The 19048-nt window shown below is 47.3% G+C and overlaps 1 protein-coding gene across 2 annotated transcripts; it reads right to left on the minus strand.

Moving 5' to 3' along the window:
- Positions 1–50: 50 nt before the first annotated feature.
- On the minus strand, positions 51–18809 carry gsna (gelsolin a). Of its 2 annotated transcripts, XM_084483106.1 has the most exons (17): positions 18682–18809; positions 13286–13486; positions 12528–12682; positions 12144–12305; positions 11450–11599; positions 10988–11077; positions 9848–9980; positions 7829–8133; positions 6782–6915; positions 6049–6139; positions 5805–5831; positions 3793–3963; positions 3015–3189; positions 2422–2543; positions 2082–2159; positions 1870–1930; positions 51–1312 (listed from the first exon to the last, which is right to left on the minus strand). In XM_084483106.1, the coding sequence occupies exons 2-17, from the start codon at positions 13479–13481 to the stop codon at positions 1143–1145; spliced, it is 2220 nt and encodes a 739-aa protein (XP_084339232.1). In that variant the 5' UTR covers positions 13482–13486; positions 18682–18809; the 3' UTR covers positions 51–1142. The 2 variants fall into 2 exon arrangements, with proteins under 2 accessions (XP_084339232.1, XP_084339233.1); XM_084483107.1 differs by lacking the exon at positions 5805–5831.
- Positions 18810–19048: the final 239 nt, after the last annotated feature.

A 19048-nucleotide genomic window follows, 5' to 3' on the forward strand; every position in this document is an offset into this window, starting at 1 on the left:
GACTCAAAGGGGAACCAGTGTAAATAGTAATCCATACAGAGACAAACACGCTTCTTTCAAAGGTTTATTGGAACATCTTGATTGGTGTGGGCACTATGGGAAGGCCCTGTCTGGAAGTGACTTGTTTTGATTGTTGTCAGCAGCAAAGCTTTAGATTCCTGCTAAAAATAGAGCGGGCTGCAGCAGGGCCCAGTCACAAACACAGATGTAGGCACAGGCAACGAGCGAGGAGAACTGTTTTCTTTGCTACAAAGGCCCAGAGCCAGACGCCCCCCCATTAGAGAGTATCGGGGCGTCCAACAGTTGTTATTCAGCAGCAGTGTAAATACTAAAGCGTAGTTGAGAAGCTAAACAAGACCCTGGGATACAAACAGAGGTTTAAGGCATCGGTTGTATTGCTTTGGAAAGGCTTCGGAAGATGTTCTTGGCAGTGAATTTACCAACAAGCAAACGGCTTTGCACCTCACGTGATTTCTTCATCTCTCTCGTAACCTTTCAGAGGGGTGAGTTGTACCGAGGGGAATACAATAAAAAAAATCATATCAACAAAACGTTTTTTGTTTTTTTTAGTGGACAAAATGTGCAAAAGGCTCCCCTGCGGAAACTGGGGTGCATTACGTGAAACTACATATCCCATGATCCTCTCTGTTGGCACAACTTGGCATGCAAGACTTAAGAGTTAATAAATTAACACGTTGTGTGTGTGTGTCCACGAGTTATCGGCAGTCCTTTGAAACATTAAAAACTGTAAAAAATAAAATAAAAAGAAGCAGTTATCTTAAAAGTTATCTTATGGCGTTCTGATTAGTTGCCATGATAACGGAGTCCTTAAAGGTGCCTGACGTGATGCCACCACGTTTGCTACAGTCCACCGGGTTGGCTGACGGACTGATCTATCACAGCGCACATCTGTGGTGGACACGCCCCCTGATGTGATGTCATAAGGGGCTGATTTCCAAAACGGCGTGCAACGGCTAATCACACTCACACCTGGTGGCACGTCACGGGACCTTTAAGAGAACTCTTCAGGGCTGGTTCTAATTGGCTGTAGTAAAGGTTGAGCATCAGGCGGGGGGGGGGGGGGGGGGGCGGTAGCAGCGCGGCAGGACTAGTACTGGGGGGGGGGGGGGGGGGGTCACAGTTCAGAGGGCCAGCTCAGCCATGGCCCTCTCCAGGGGGTCGGTGGTCCAGTAGTCGTTGTCCCACCCCAGGAACCACCCGGTGAAGGTCGGGGGCTCGAAGGTCTGCTTGATCTTCACGATGGGGGTCCGGCGGTCGCGGTTGGCCGGGTCCGTCTCGATGTAGCGCAGTGCTGGTGGGGGAGGGGGGGGGAGGGGGGAGGAGGGAGGGAGGAGGGGGAGGGAGGGGGGGAGACAGGTCCGGTCAGTTGTCACAGACCCAGGTCCTCATGTTTAAAACACTCTCACACATCGCACCAGACGCGGGGTGGGTGGGTGGGTGGGTGGGGGGGGGGGGGTGTTCATGGATTGGGGAAAGTGCTCGGATGTTCGACTCCCGAAGCAAAGGTCACGGGTTCGATTCCCCGATGTCCGCAGCCGTCCTGGAGCACGACGCCCCTTAACCCCTACCTGTTCCTTAAGGTGTATCTAATCCCCTTAAGTCGCTCTGATTCAAAGCACCCACTAAATGACTAAAGTGTGTTTGTCAATACTGTATAATATATAGTAATCACTGAGATTACAAATGTTTAATGTCAATTAAAATTTGCCACAAGACCTCTATAAATATGGATGTGAGTGGCACCACTTGGATTCACACAGGCACACACACACACACACACACACACACACACACACACACACACACGCGCACACACACACACATGCACACACACACTCTCCTCCTTACCCGAGGCCATTGCTTCAGTCTTCTCCTCCTCCTGGGCTTCGTTTCCGATCCACACAAACACCTGGAAAAACGCCGGCAGTCAGACCAGTGAATTATTAACCATCTGCGTGTCTCTGTGTGTCTCTCTGCCCGTCGGCTGTGGACGGGCGGCGGCGGCGCGCGGCGTGCAAACCGGGCCCCGTCCGACCCGCCGGCCCCGCCCCGGCACTCACCTGGTCCCAGGTGTCCAGGATCATGACGTCATCGGTGGCCAGGTCGTCCTGGGTCAGCTCCCCGGGTACCTCCTCGATCTGTGTGAGAGAGACAGAAACCATGAAGGGATTATTATTCATCCACGTTACAGGGGAGATTGGGCTTTGTTTCTTTTTTTTGGGGATTTCTTCTTCGCGCTTTTCATCGCGAGCCGAAGATGATGCAGTATCCGTCGGCAACGTGCAACGCCGGGGTGCGGCGGTCGACTGCGCTCTCTTAGCATCGTTCTACCGTCTTGACACAGCAGGGGGCGTCCCCAGCGGGGGGGGGGGGGGGGGGGGCTGGGGGGGGAAGACGTACGGTGAAGTTGCCGGTCTTGTTGGAGCAGGCGAACAGCCTGGGAGGATGGGCGTCCATCCTGTTCTTGAGGCGCGAGGACGTGCGGTAGGCGCTCTTGCCGCCCAGGGCTTCCCAGAAGTCGTCTGTTGAGGGGGAAAAAAAAAACGAAATGAGTTGATGAATAAAAAGCACACACACACACACACACACAGTCTGTTAAGATGAAGGCAGGTTCAAGCCTCTGAATTCATTTTCCTTTTTCTTTCTCCATTCATACACCTTTGATGTATTAACTATTTTACATAATTCTGATGATATCATTGTTGGTTCAAAAAAATATTTAAAAAAGTAAAACATTCAAATTATTTCTTAGTTGTTGAAAGTGGCTCCATCAATTTCTGTAGCTGCTTTTTTGTAAAATCCTGACCCCTACAGGCGCCTATAGGTTAGTGCAGGTGAGCATTACCGCACATGTAAATCAGTTGAGGATCAGCAATTCAAGTGTCTAACAACATGAATATTATTCTCGAATGTGTGTACTTTGGTTGCTTTTTTAAATGCTGGGTTTATTTCTGTCTTTCACCGGGGTTGTGTGCGTGTGCATCTCCTCTCACCGCTCTCTCCGCCCTCGGGCAGCTCTGCGGCAGACACCCCCAGTATGTCACACAGCTGGAGGGCCCCCTGCTTCTCCGCGTCGCTGGCCCCCTGCCCGCTCCACAGGAAGCAGCCCCCAGGGGCCACCACAATAAAAGCGTCGTTGGAGTTCAGGTTGGCGGACGTTGCCTCGAGCTGGACGAACGCAAAGGTGGAAAATAATAAAATTATAATAAATCAACAACAAATTGAATTGTTTAGACGGCGTGTTGGAGCTTCCTTTCACACGCTGTATAAATCTGTTATTAAATACAGATTTAAATTAATCAAAAATGGAATGTGATATAGGCTACTGCACATTTGATAATAAATATCCCATTGACTTGATATGAGTGGATAATGTGTAATGTATTATGAATGTTCACAATGGTTACAGTTAAGACTTGCGTAACTCGACAGTATAAAAGTATCAAACATATGTATTGGGTATTAGGCCTGGGCAATAAAACAATATATTATCGTATCGTGATAGACTTTTGATCAATATCAACATAAAATGTGTTCAATATATCTCGATAAGAGACTGGACCAGTGTGTTTAAAGTGTTTAAATCCAGCATGGTAATTCCTAGTCTTTTTAGGTCATTACAATTATCAATAGCTATCGATATCGATCAATATGATCCAGTTATATCGTGATACGTCTTTCAGCCATATCGCCCAGGCCTATTGGGTATATATATATATATTTATATATATTTATTTGGGTTCCAAGTGGATACATGACCATCCGGTGTACCTCCACAGCCCGCGTGTGTCCGGTGGAGTTGGATCGGACTTGGAAGAGGCGGGTCTCCGCGGGCTCAGTCTGACCCCCGTCCCTGGAGGTCCCCCCCCGGTACACCACCATGGGCTTCCCCCCGAACAGGCTCATCAGGTGGGCCGGCTCCTTGCCTTGGACCACCCTCACCTGGATCACAAGCAATCACACAGACACACACATGGGTAGATGGACAGAACACACACCCATGTGACACACGTACACATATAGACACACACACACACACAAACTCAACATTTTAGACAAATCAAAGTATTATATACTGTACAATACATTATTATATACATTTTATATAGTAACATGCGACAAATCATGCTTGATTGTTTTGAAAGGTTGTGCATGATTTGAATAATGCTTAAAGGGTTAACCCTGACTACATGCGCTTACTTTGTCGAGGTTAGATTTCAAGCTTAATTTGCAACCCTGTCGTTTATTTTCCCCCGACGCAAGGTCGCGGAGTTGAGCTACACGTTATGTCCTGGTATAACAGTCCACGGAATAAACCTTCTGTATCCCGGACACTAGGGGGCAGTGTTGGCTACGTCTGTCAAGGCCACATATTTCAACGCTTAACAGATGTAGCATGTCTATATACATATACAACGGACGTAGCATGTGTCTACATACAAACATATTTAGAATATTTTTTTCATTGAGATTGTCATCAACTGAAGGAGTTGTCTGTCAGATCAGCTGTGGAAACAACACATGCTAATAATAATAATATATCATGCACATTTCTGTTTGAGAACACAGATTACGATTCTGTGATGCTGGGTTTAAAGTAAACTGCTGTCTCTTTCACTCTATTAGGGTTTACAGAGCATTATGTGTGTAGTTAAAAACCCATATTTAAAAATATGGGTTATTTTAAATCCAAACTAAATAAATAAATTATTTATTTTGTTTGGATGACTGCATGCATTTTACTGCTACTGCGCTTTCATGCAGTGAAAACCATTTGGCCGCAGAAGGGTGGACCAGTGCTTGAGAACTCTTCCACACGGTGGATTCATGCTGGTGAGTCAGCTGGTTCCCATTTAGTTATAGTGATTAGGACGCTTCTGGAACAAAGACCATCTCACATGAAAACATTCATCACCGGTGTGGACCGGACTGGGAGCATATCGTTTGACCACATGTTGGCATGCACGATAACACACACACACACACACACACACACACACACACACACACACACATTGTGAATAAAAACATGGGGTGAGGGGAAGACAGGGAGAGGAAACAGAGAGAGAGAGTCGAATAAAGAAATGGACAGAATGACTCGGATGAACTCCTATACAGAGCCAGGGTGTGGTCTAAATTTGAGTTTACTCATGTCCTACTCGTCAGATTTTTGTCATCATATTATCAAGTCTGTTTAGTTTACATTAAAAACACAGGAGTGCTCTATAGGTGTGTGTGTGTGTGTGTGTGTTTACAAGAAGGAAACTCTTGTAATCATCAGAGCTGATACATCCTGTCCTTGGCTTCCCCCAAACTCATTTGCTTGTTTTCGCTTGTTTTTCGCTTGTTTTCTTCCATCCAAGAGCCATACGTGCACAGAGCCTTATCCCCTCTAGATCCTAGGATTATAGGAACGCAATCTGGAAGCTGGAGGACATGATTCTAGAATTGTGGGGATTCTGGAATCTCACTGATGTCCTTGCATCACAGAGCTCACGATGCAAATCCATATCTCTAGGATCTAGTAGACGCTGGAAGGGAGAATGGTGAGATGTAGACTATTCTAGAAGGGGGAATTCTAGATGAGCAAAGGCAATGTGACAGAGTCAGATCATTGGACTACATTTTACGAGTTCTTCTAAGAAATAGAACTTATAGAAGGAAAAATTGCCGAATCCCCAAAAGATCTGACCTCTGCTACATTACGTTTCCTGGGTCTGTTCTGAGAGTCATAGGACAGAGTTTGGGAGGAGAGGAAGGGGGCGGGGGGGGAGAGATTCTACCTGGGTGGTTATGGGTGCACCAACAACCTGGAGAGGGCAAGGAGGAGCAGGGAGGGAGGAGAGGAGCAACGGGAGGGGAGAGAAGCGTAAAGGTGGTAACGCCACCAGGAGGGAGAGCAGAAAAAGTCATTAGGCCGGAGAAGCAGGAGGACGGAGTAGATCATGTGACAGAAGAGCAAATGAAAACGGAGTGATGGCTCCAGGCGGCGGCCCGGGTTGGCGTCGCCACCTGGGCGGGGTTTACCTGTACTGGCCCACCGCCAAGCTCGTCGTCCAGCTGAGCGCCCAGGATGGCCGACGCCCCGATCTCGTCCTGGCTCGAGTCCGCCCCCTGCCTGGGACACAGTGAGCAAAGATTTAAAGGTCCCGTGACGTGATGCCACCAGGCGTGAAAATCTGCCCCTTATGACGTCACAGGTGGGCGTGTCCACCTAGATGTGCGCTGTGATAGATCAGTCTACCAGCCTACCCGGTGGACTGTAGCAAACTTTGCCCATCTATCTGTCACACATCCAGGTGGACACGCCCACCTGTGACGTCATAAGGGGCAGATTTTCAAAAAACGACTTGTGACGGCTAATCACACTCACACCTGGTGGTATAATGTGTCCCCTTTAACATCTGGTATTTGAACAATATGCATGTTACCATTAGGCATGTGAACATTCAGCATTCCGACTACATCTAGAATGATAACATTTTACCACGATAACATCTAGAACGCCAAGATCTTACCACCCGAAATGGTAACAACGGTGACGTATGTCAAGCTAACGTCTTACCACGCTAGCATGCTAAGATGTTAGCATGCTAGCGTCTATGAAGCTAAAATGTAGCGTGCTAACATTTAGCGTGCTAACACTGAAGGACACCATCTCAAGGGGCTATCCTTGAAACAAAGAATAAAAAGAATCAACATCTCAGCACGTTAGCATTTCGCGCGTCCATGCTACGGACCGGGCCGCTCTCCCCCTCACCACATGTAGATGATGTGGCCCTGCCGCCCGGCGTGGTGGTAGTTGTACTGGATGATGTAGCTGTCTCCTCCGTAGAACTGCCCGTAGGTGGACTCGTCCACCGCCGCCTTGTCCGAGCCCTCGATGCGCCAGATCTGTACCAACACGTACAGGAGGGGTTAGAACGGGGGTGTGGACAGATCAGCAGGTCAACAGATTAACATACGACTACGTAGACAGTAGGGGTGTAACAAAAAACGATTTGTATCGGAAAATCGATTTTGATTTAAAAGATGCGAATCTTCTGAATCGAACTGAATCGAATCGTTCCATTTTAAAAATGTATCGTTCCTGAATCGTATCGTACCCCATGTATCGAGATACGCATCGAATCGTCTTTTATTGGAGAGATGCACACCCCTAGTAGACAGGTTAGACAGACAAGACCCAATACACACAGACTGGTGGACAGACCGGACTGTCACGGGGATTGTTCAGCATGACGTCACATCACAATTACCACCTCTGTTTCAGTTTAGAGTTTAGAGCAGGGGTCGGCAACCCTAGGCACGCGTGCCACCACTGGCACGTGGCCGCATAATCATTGGCACACTTGAAAAAAATATATAGAATTAATTAATTACTAAAATACATAGTATTATTCAATTAATATTAATTAATTAATTATTAAAAGACATAGTATGATCCGTACCCCATGAAGTATCCTGATACACAAACCCCGATCTCCAAGACAGACAGAAACGGACAGACAGACAGACACCAAACAGACAGACAGACAGACACCAAACAGACAGACAGACAGACACCAAACAGACAGACAGACAGACACCAAACAGACAGACAGACAGACAGACACCAAACAGACAGACAGACACCAAACAGACAGACAGACAGACACCAAACAGACAGACAGACAGACAGACAGACAGACACCAGCCAGACACCAGACAGACAGACAGACAGACAGCCAGCCAGACACCAAACAGACAGACAGACAGACAGACACCAAACAGACAGACAGACAGACAGTCCGTCCCGGTCCCTGACCTGCTTCTCCCCGGTGCCGTCGTCCACCATGCCGTGCTGGGCGGCCATGGGGGCGGAGTCGTGGAGGGTGGCGGCGTCGAACGCCACCTTCTCGATGCGGGCGATGCTGTTGGAGATGTAGGCCACGCCCATGCCCTCGGTCTGCTCGCGGTCGCGCCAGTTCTTGAAGAACTGCTTGAAGAGCGGCGTCTCGCCCATCTCGGGCAGGATCTGCACCTGGGTGTGCTTGGGGTAGCCCATCTTCTTGATGAAGTCGTCGGCCGCCTTCATGGCCGCCTTGCGCTCCTCCATGTTGGCGTCCTTGCCTGGTCGGGGGGGTCAGGGGGGTCAGGGGGGGTCAGGGGCTTAGTGTTGTGCAAGTTGACACTTCACGTGAAGAATAGTAGTTCAAAGTTCAGTTCATACAAAAAGAAAATGAATACATTCCCGTTCATAGTTCACCAGTTCAGTTTTGGACTAGTTCATGTTCAGTTCATTAACAGTTTTTTTTTAGAAACTGAAGAAAAACTGTTGGAGTGAGTATTTCTGTGCTTATCTTTTAAAATGAATCCTCTGCATTACCTGCTGCCCATCACTACAATCTCAGATTGTTGTGGATATTATTTGTACACCTGTTTCATTCATCACAACTAAGGCATTAATAAACATGTCATCTGGACCTAAGTATCAATTCAGAATGTCCCAAAACTGAACTAGTTCAAGTTCAAGTTCTTTAGTTAAAAATATGTTACGTTCAGTTCAAAGTTCATAGAAAAATTAACTTGTTCAATGAACTAGTTCTGTTGAACTAGTTCATGCACAACACTGGTCAGGGGTCGTCGTCGTTGTAAGCGTAAGCCGGCAGGACAGAGGAAAGGACATTTCTTCGGTAACCGTCCCGCCCTACTACTGTTCACTTGTTAGTGTAATGTTGGCCATCTGTGTTTGTTCGTTAGATTGCTCAAAGGCGTTGGATGCACCACATGACACAACAGGGATGGATTCGATTGACCTGATTTGATTGACCTGGAAATTAATTAAATTAAACAAATCGATTTCAATCTTGAGGATTTTCACAAACAATGTGTCAGACAGAAAAGCTCAAATGAGCACACAAAGTTACAGTGGGAGGGTTTCATCTGGCAGAGACAAACAATTACTCTTATATATATATACTATATTTAGTACTATCACTATCTTCCGTCTTCCTATTACTCTCAATATAACTATCTTCCTATTACTCTTACTTTAATATCTATCCACTATCATTACAATTCTTCTGAGGGTAGGAACTTGTGTGTCACGTAATATACGTGACACACCCTGCATGTCGTGTTGTGTCTATCCACTAACTGTGGAGCACATGATGGAATCAGACTGTAATGGAAAATGTTTAAACAGATTTATGTATCTGTGTTCCTGTTCTCTTGTTTTTAACTGGATCTATGAGATCATAGAAATAATGAGTTGAGTCTTTGGCTTTTTCTTTTTTTTTACCATTTGAATCAATAGTGTGGCCAGGTGAGCTGTGGGTTTAATGAGAGCTCTGTGAGAGGCGCCAGTGTGCAGCCCAGAGCTGTTTACGGGCGGAGTACACAACGTTTAACTCTCTTCCTTGTGAAGGGAGGCTACCGCCTGGGCCAAGCAGGAACAACACTGACTGCTGCTTTGCTCATGTTGGCACACTTCAATTTACTGAGTGGGACCCGAGGGACTCCTAGACCCGGTGGTTATAACGTTGAACGCTGTGTGATGGAGGCGTTTGTGATCTGGGATCCAGGCGTCCTACTGCGTTACAGCAGAACCTCTGATGGGTGACGGCACGGAGCCTGGGCCACGAACCAAAAAGTGATTCGTGCAAGTAGACAAAGCGTTCAGAAGGGGATTTATGCATGTGTGTTAATACAGTGGCCAGTCACACCGAGTTGATTCTGAATGACTTTGTGTAAATGAATGTCTAAATGAATCGGCGCCACACGTAGGACCATCCCTTCACGTACATTCAGATGTCACGCCCAGCACCGTCCGCACAGAACTGACCTTTCCAGACGAAGATCTTCCCGTCGGAGCCGTGGTCCAGGATGAAGCAGTCGCTGGACTCCAAGGCGCTCTGGGAGAACGGGTTCTCCGCCGCCACCAGGGCGATGGCCATGTCCCCGCCGGAGTTAGACACCTGGACGCCACAACCGGGATCACATGAGTGAGCCACCATCATCACGACCGTAGTTAATGTAACCACCATCATCACGACCGTAGTTAATGTAACCACCATCATCACGACCGTAGTTAATGTAACCACCATCATCACGACCGTAGTTAATGTAACCACCATCATCACGACCGTAGTTAATGTAACCACCATCATCACGACCGTAGTTAATGTAACCACCATCATCACGACCGTAGTTAATGTAACCACCATCATCACGACCGTAGTTAATGTAACCACCATCATCACGACCGTAGTTAATGTAACCACCATCATAAGTTAATATAACCACCGTCATAACCTTAGTTAATATAACCACTGTCATAACCTTAGTTAATATAACCACTGTCATAACCTTAGTTAATGTAACCACCGTCATAACCTTAGTTAATGTAACCACCATCATAACCTTAGTTAATGTAACCACCATCATAACCTTAGTTAAAATAACCACTGTCATAACCTTAGTTAATATAACCACTGTCATAACCTTAGTTAATGTAACCACCATCATAACCTTAGTTAATATAACCACTGTCATAACCTTAGTTAATATAACCACTGTCATAACCTTAGTTAATATAACCACTGTCATAACCTTAGTTAATGTAACCACCATCATAACCTTAGTTAATATAACCACTGTCATAACCTTAGTTAATATAACCACTGTCATAACCTTAGTTTATGTAACCACCATCATAACCTTAGTTAATATAACCACTGTCATAACCTTAGTTAATATAACCACTGTCATAACCTTAGTTAATGTAACCACCATCATAACCTTAGTTAATATAACCACTGTCATAACCTTAGTTAATATAACCACTGTCATAACCTTAGTTAATGTAACCACCATCATAATCTTAGTTAATATAACTATCATCACTAAAACCAAATACTAAAACCAACACGAAGATAGGACGGGTGCAGGCCTGCTGGATGGTGACAGATGTTCGGGGTCTTACTTTGTAGAGTTTGGCCATCTTGCGGTTGGAGGCGTCTGCCTTGATGTCATCAGAGGCTCCTTCAGGCAGATCCGGTTTAGGGCCGAGAACCTGAAGACAGACGCACCAGTGTGTGGGTGAGCAACACGCACATGTGTGTGTCACGTGGATATGTGTACATTTGTGAGTGTGTTTGTGTGCACGTGTGTGTGTGTGCATTTGTTAAAGTGTATATGCACGCGCACGAGTGTGCACGTGTGTGTGTGTGTGTGTGTGTGTGTATGTGTGTTTGCGTGGATGTGTAGCAGGAGGAAGTTGATTAGATAAACACAAATCATTAACCGATCATACATCATATCATACATCATCCCCTCCCTCCTCCCCCACTTCCCCTCCCTCCTCCCCCACTTCCCCTACCTCTTCTCCCCCCCCCCCCTCCCCTCCCCTCCTCTCCCCCCCCCCCCCCCCTCTCCCCCCCCTCACCTCCAGCATCTGCTCCCTCTCCATCCCTTCGTCGCAGACGTAGACGCGGGCGCGCCCGCTCCGCTCGTTGTCACGGATACCCTTAGCAACCGTGGTGGCCTTGAGCTTCTCGAAGCGGTTGCTCTGCGATCCACACCACTGGTAGATCTCCTGGACAGGCACGACGAGCAGAGCACAGAGTCAACACAAGCCCTACCCTGCCGTCAACACAGAGTAAACACAGCCGGGTTTATGATGATAGGGTCATCAACGAGGGTTTATGGGCATCGGTTAAACACCGGTCGGACGATAGTGTCGCTCTGCAATCACACGTGTTTACACCTCGCCCAGTTATTAACTATAAACGGAACACCAAATGCATCATTCAAACATGTGTATATCTAGTCATTCAGTTGACAATTTTATGCAAAGTCACTTATTGTCAAAAAACCTGATGAATTACTATATTGGTCGAGTTTAATCAAATGCTACTTGGAATGACATTGTGTAATTAATAAGAAGGTAAGTGTGAGGACATCTTGCTCATGGGTCCCTGCTCTGTAGGCACACTGCACTGTGAGGGTTTCGAACCCAGAACCTTGCTGATGGGAGTTCAACCACCGCTAGTCTATCCCGCCTCCAGCAACAACACAGTGTAACCATAGCGACCACGCTGGCTGTGTCCGGGACTCGTAAACAAAGAGGGGGGTCGTACCGCTCCCAGGTCCAGGATGAAGCAGTCTCCCTGGTTGAAGCTGTCCCAGCTCACTGGCACCTCCGTCGCCCGGACGACGCGACGACCCTTGACCTGGAGCACCCGCTGCATGATGACCTCGTTGGTGACAACGTGCTTGAAGCCGGAGGCCACGCCCCCAATCTGGAACGGAACAGAGACGCACCCCGTCGTTTCAAATAGCGGCGGTAGTGTTAATCAATAATTATGAAGACATAAATACGTAATATAACATAGTCAACATTGATCAAAGAAACAACTGTCAAAATTATGACACTGGTGTATTTGGCAATGCTCACTAGTATTGGGTATATATTGCTAGGTCATATAGTGGTCATATAGTGGTCATAAAGCATGGACTCCTACCATGTACTTGATGCCCGACTTGAAGTAGCCCAGGAAGACCTTGGACTCGTGGCCCTGGACCTCGCGGTACTGGATGGGCTGCCCGCCCAGGTGGTCGTCCATCTGGACGGTGAAGATGGCCGCTGAGCCGCTCTCATCCTGCGTGCAGAAGTCCCCTGGTATGCCGCGACCACAAGGACGACACGGTTTAACTCGGTTCTCTCACGCCCCAGCGAGGAACCAGGCCCTGGAACACACCGCCGCACCGACGGGACAGGGCGGTGTGGTCCAGAGGGCCACTGAGGTCCTCGGTGGACACAGGCTGCGCTCCAATAATCATTCCACGTTGCTTGATGTTCGCTCGCCCTCGCTTCCTAAATCTCCAGATGTGCTCCTCGATCTCCGTGGTTCCCACTGTCCCGATTCGTAGTAAGCTAGAGAAGCCGTCTTAAGTGGCTGCAGAAGAAGCTGCTTAAGCTATATTTGAAGTATGTAGTTAGGCATTCGCCCATCAAGCAAAGCTGACGGTTGTGATTGGCCCAGATCAAACACCTAAACAATTAACATACTCAAAGCGTAGCTGCAGTTCAGATAAACAATTACAATTTCCGAGTCACTCACTCTGCCCTAGATTCTGGCCCTTTTTTATTCCTATTAAAAGCCACGACACCTAAACCAATACTTCAGCGTCACAACCACAGTTTGTAAAGTACAGTCTCAAACCCCATGGCTCGTGAACCAGCCAACCACGATCACGTTTCGTCCTCGTCGTCGCTCACCCAGCCAGAAGTGGAGGTCGTACTGCAGCTTCCCGGAGCGCTGCTTGATGGTGTTGAGGACCAGGTAGGCGTCCCCGGTGTAGAAGCTCCCGTACAGGTTCTCGGGGACCGGCACCAGGTCGAACTTCTCGATCCTCCACACCTGGAGCCCCGGCGTCTGGCCCGCACGCTCAAACTCGGCGTGGTATGCTGCCATGCTTCCTGTAGGGGGGCAGGAAGGAGTTGAACCCGGGACCTCTAAGGGACAAACACTCCCCTAGGTCTCAGGGAAGACCCCTTAAGAAGGACCACAGGAGAGGGAGTCCTCCTTTGTTTGGTTAGGAGCCCAATAGGGGCCAGAATTGGCAGATAAAATGGTTGTCAGATCTTTGGGCCAGGGAACTGTGAGCGTCTGCCACCGGCTACTTGGTACGTTTTTTGTGCGAATTTGCCTCCACACACATTGTCGCAGCCCCATCAACGTCTGCCCGTAAAATCAATGTTCCAGCGAGCGTATTGCGCATTGCACCACGCTAAGCGATGAGCCGTAGTTTTCTCCTTTCTTCGTCCTGTACGGACAGACAACCCACTATTGAAGACCATTTAAACCTTTCAGTCAATAATCTCAACTATCGGCATTCGCCCAAACATCATATGCCTATCAGATGACTCCCAAGATGAGTCCTGACCCAAAGGCTGGGGACACACCGTACTGCGCGGTGTAGGACAGTGTTTAAATGATGACCTAGAGGGCACACTTTGAGGGCTGTAGTGGATCACCGGGTAGAGTGCGTACCATTAAGGCTTAGTCCTTAGATACCTTCCTGTCTCACTCTCACTGTGTCTGTCATGAACAAAGCATAAAAATGCCCCCAAAAAATATAAATGAATTATAACCTTGTTTATTATTATAACCCTGTTGCCATAGCTCCCAGGGAACCAGCCTGCTAATGTTTCCAAGATATTCACTCTGGGAACTCTTGTTTTTGGTACTGCCTTTTTTAAGCGTGAGGTACTGCCATGGAAACAGAGATAAACTGCGGGGGTGTAGTAGTTAGCTATTAATACAAGCAGCAGGGTGACTCAGTGGCACACAGCCCTGTGACAAGGACTTCCTTCTCTGGGCAGGAAGGGCTGGTGGCAGTTTTGACTCAGTACATGGTGATAGGGTGACTAGGAGCTGTATGTGGCAAGGCATGCTGCAGGAGATACAGTATGTGGTGCAGCTCATGCATGGTGCATGAGATGCATGGTGTAGGAACAGATGCTTTTATCCAAAGTGATACATCTGAATATTTAACTAAATAATGGTCTAGGTATCTGTCTCTAGGATGGAAAAACATAAGACGTAAGGGTTTGAATCCTGGACCTTTTTGGCTGGTCAACCACCCTGCTGAACCACTACTAGACTATGCTGTCTGGCTATAGGCGCTTGTGCAATCTCCATGCAAGCACCTATAGTACGTACATGAATAAACACAATCACTTGCATGCATACGCACAGAGACACACCCACACACATACACACTTGAGCCATATCTTTCCACTGCATAGACGGCTTGCGGCCTTGAATTAAGTGTTTGAAGTGGGTGCTTGTGATACACTGTCTTCAAGTGAAAAAACAAGCTGATTGTTGTTGTGGCATGCATTGCTGTGTCTGAAGCTGCTATGAAGTACTGTGTATTGGGGAAAGGACAAGAGACAAAATTCATCTCTTGATGTCGTACTTCTGACCTGGTATGAGGGACAGCCGAGTGAAACAATGTTGTGTGAGTAGCCCTCTGTGATTGAACAGAGGGAGCCGATTCTTCTGCATAGCGAGCTGCCCACAAACATGGGAGGAATCCGGGACTCTGGAGAGAGGGTTCATGAAACCAAGCCTCCATATTTGGGTTCCCTTCTCAGCCGCCCCGTGCCAAGGCCAAGTTCACACAACACCATTCCGTCTGGTGAACCTCGGAAACCCGGTACGTTTGTTTGCATGACGGCTAACGCGTCCGACTGGCTGCCTACAGACTTGATTTGTTGACATGTAGAGTCTGGGTTTCAAGTTTTAGTACTCGAGTTGCATATATAGTAGACGCTTTGAGCAAAAGAGACCACATTTTGAGTGCGTACTAAATAATTCCATGTGCTGCAGGAATCAGTTTCTAAAAATGATATCATATTATGAAAATACTTTATCATCATACTTACATTTTGACGTGGATATTCACATAGCTCCCAAATAAATAGACAAACTTTCCGTAGTCATTTTAGATTTCTTCAAATGTAGATTTTTCAATATCCAAACACAATTAGCCATGAACAGCAACAAGTCTTGTGACCCAAAATGGAAAATCCCCTGACAGGACAAACTAATAAAATGTTATTAATGTAATAATACTCGACTTCCCTGTCTATATTTCTACTCTGTCCTTTGTACATAGTTGTTATCTTCACAAGGAAGTTGCAGCTATGCGTATCCACTTCTGGTGGATAATTACAATGATAAACAACCTTTACGATTGGGGAACTAAATCCCTGGTACCCGACCGTTTTGCTTTATAATTTCAGAGTTGTGTACACAACAACACCTCCACATGCACACACCTAGCTCATCTGTTCAACAGATGAGCTGTTTGGGGGATGGGGGTGGGTAGCAGGAGCGTTTGGGACGTACAAACAAAATAAGTAAACTGACTTTTACAAAAACCAAACTATATTAAAGTGTTTATGAAATGGTAATACGCCAAACCTGCACGTAGACAACATCCTGTGAACCCATAAAGAACTACTCCCTGATGTCACGCAGAGACATCAACGCGCCAAAATAATTTTATTCATTTCTCTTTTCTCTTTTTTCAGCTAAACTAGACTGACAGCTAGACTGCCATTTTGCATCATCCCTTAAAAGGACATGACATTCCCTTGGATCCACTGAAAGCAATTCCCATTGGTCGACCCCCCCCCCCCCCCCCAGAAAAAAACAAAAACCTCTTTTATAAAATCCTGTGAAATATTGAGTCGTGTGGAGAAGAAGGGATTTCCACCCAACAGGGGAGTGGTGGGTGTCGCTCTTTCAGAATGCATTTCAGTTTATACAATTTCAGGCAAAACTACGTTATTTGAGTGACTACCGACTACAAAAGTGTCGGCTCCTTCAGGGGGGCGAAGCGTGGCTGGCGTCTGCGCCCGCTGAAGAGAAGTGGAAGTGTCTATCGGTGCACACAGTCAACTCAATTACCCACACTGCCAGTGAATCTGAACTCAACAATTTACAATTTAGTACGGAGACATCCACCTGTCTGAGGGGGCTGAGAGAGGGACCAGAATCAAAGATCAGAGCGTTTAATAGACCTGTGTCTATTAACGCAGGATTCTCTCACCGCATGGCAACATCTGAGAGAATCACTTTCAATATTTCTACCGAGAGGTGACAAGACAGTAGACGAGCCGATCCTTTGCAGCGTGCATTTTTTGGGGTTGTTCTGGGGGATATGATGGGGGGCAGGAGAGCGAAAGGTTCTGGGTTCGAGCCCCGGTGTCGCAGCAAGACGCCCCCTCAACCCAAACCTGCCCCTTAACCACATGTATTCTGATTCACTGTATATAATTCCCATTGGATAAAAGCATCTGTTAAAGAGTTAAATCGTCTGGATGAATTACTTCAGTCTACCAAAGAAAGAGCCATTCAACTCTGTTTTAGTTTGAGTGTGTCAGTCGGGGGTCCGAACGCAGGTTGAGGCATGAACAGAACAGGTCACATGACCAACAGGGGTCGCGTCTCGTCGTGAAACAATCCTACCCGCCGGTGGGACGGACCCCTACGGGCCCCTTCCCCTGAACACACGCTCACATTCCCGGTGCAGATATGGATCAATGGAGTCCATTCCAACACGAGCGGGCAGCCGAGAGCCCAACTCGAACACGGCCGGTAGGGCGAGAGATCAGAGGTGAGAAGAAAGAGAAGAGAACGGGACGGGGGGGAAGAATACGACGGAAGGAAGAGAGGTGAGGAGATGAGACGAGAAGAAAGGGGACGAGAACAGAAGCAGGGGAGATGATAGGAAAGAGAGAAGGAGAGAGGGGAGAACAGATGAGATAAGAGAGGAGAATAAGTGAAGGGAGGAGGTGGGAGGAAGGGAGAGGAGATGAGATTAAAGGAAATGTGCTAAAAAAAAAAAAAAGGGTTTCAATTGAGTGCAGTAAATGGGACAAACTATTTTAAAAGCCATATTGTTAAGTGGTGCAAAAGAAGAAAAAAAAAAAATCAAAGTTGATTTCAGACTAAATGTGCACTTATGATGTAAACAAAGGCGGTTTTAAGGTTTCTCCTCAGTGTCTGGGGGCCATTCCAGTGTCTTTATATGGTGGTGAAGAGAGATTCCCGCAGCAGGAAGGAGACTTAGGAGAGGGTGACTCACTCTCTCCCTGACCATCATCGGCTGAGGCGTCCTCAGCTGTTACTAACAGGCTCGCAGGGCCGAACACACACGCACACACACACACACACATATATATATATATATGCAAATACACGCACAAACTCGAGTGCATACGCAAACATATATGGGCACACACACATTAACACACACACACATACAGACATATGTATGGTGAAACACACAAACAAAAAGCATGTGTTTGTGTGTATGCCTTTGTGCATGTATATGTGTGCGTGTCTGTCTGTCTGCCTGCTTGCGTGTGTGTGTGTGCGCGTGTGTGTGTGTGGCTGTCTTCATTTAAGGCTGTCTTGTATGTTTCCTCATTTAAAGGGTCCTCTCTCGTGTGTGAGGCAGTTGCCTAGGTAACAGGAAGTGTGAACACAATATAGCGGTACGTTAAAAAACACATCCGGTGCGACCATATATATAACAACTTCCTCTCTTGCCCAATATTTATTTCCTCGTTTCTATGGAGACCTGGGGCATCCCATCATGAACAACACAATGTGGGAGAATGCAGTGAGTCCAATCTAGACACACACACACACACACACACACACACACGCACGCACACACGCACGCACACACACACACACATACACACACAAAACCCTTTCAAACACAACCAACCATCCACCCAGACTGGCCACAGACGTCTCTTTTCATCCCATAAACTGAATATATTTTTCTCGTCAATTCCTCGTCTCTAAACAGCGCTGACGTTTCTCTCGTGTTGGGACGAGTAGGCCTACAGCAATAAGACATGGAGGTACAGGGTACAAAGCATATATCTAACGCCACTGCAAGACTACACGCCGGTTCCAACATCCAACCCATCCCTTTGCGTTTGTTATTGCGTGGAAGAAACAACGGGTCTCATGCAATGTCATCGGGTATCATATTACAGTGTCATAATGTAAACTAACAGAGCTGCATAGCTGTGCAATGCAGGCACGACTCCACTAAATGTTTGATTTATTTTCCGCTTACCTATTGAGTAGGCTATTGACGAATGCGATAAAGGCTGGTTCTCCTCAGGGACACGTCTTCACTGCTGCGGGTTTAGAAAGGCTCTGATTCGGCAGCGTCTGTAGTTTATAGGCCGGGGCGGCTCCCCGTGACGACACAGCCCGAGTCTGTCCCACTGGCGGCTGCAGTGGTGGGACCATGTCGTAGGGGGGCGTAGAGTCCAGACCTGCCCGGACACACTCCCCTACTTTCCCTGATTTCAACCATGCCAACCCCCCCCCCCCCCCCCCCCCCCCCCCAAAGGGAGCTTATTACGGAATAATAGTGTCATCCTGTTGAGCTCCATGGCCGATATCTATTTCATGTGGGTTGTTGCTTCCAGAGTCAG

Source organism: Micromesistius poutassou (assembly GCF_964030765.1).
Source record: "Micromesistius poutassou genome assembly, chromosome: 18".
Classification (NCBI taxonomy): domain Eukaryota; kingdom Metazoa; phylum Chordata; class Actinopteri; order Gadiformes; family Gadidae; genus Micromesistius; species Micromesistius poutassou.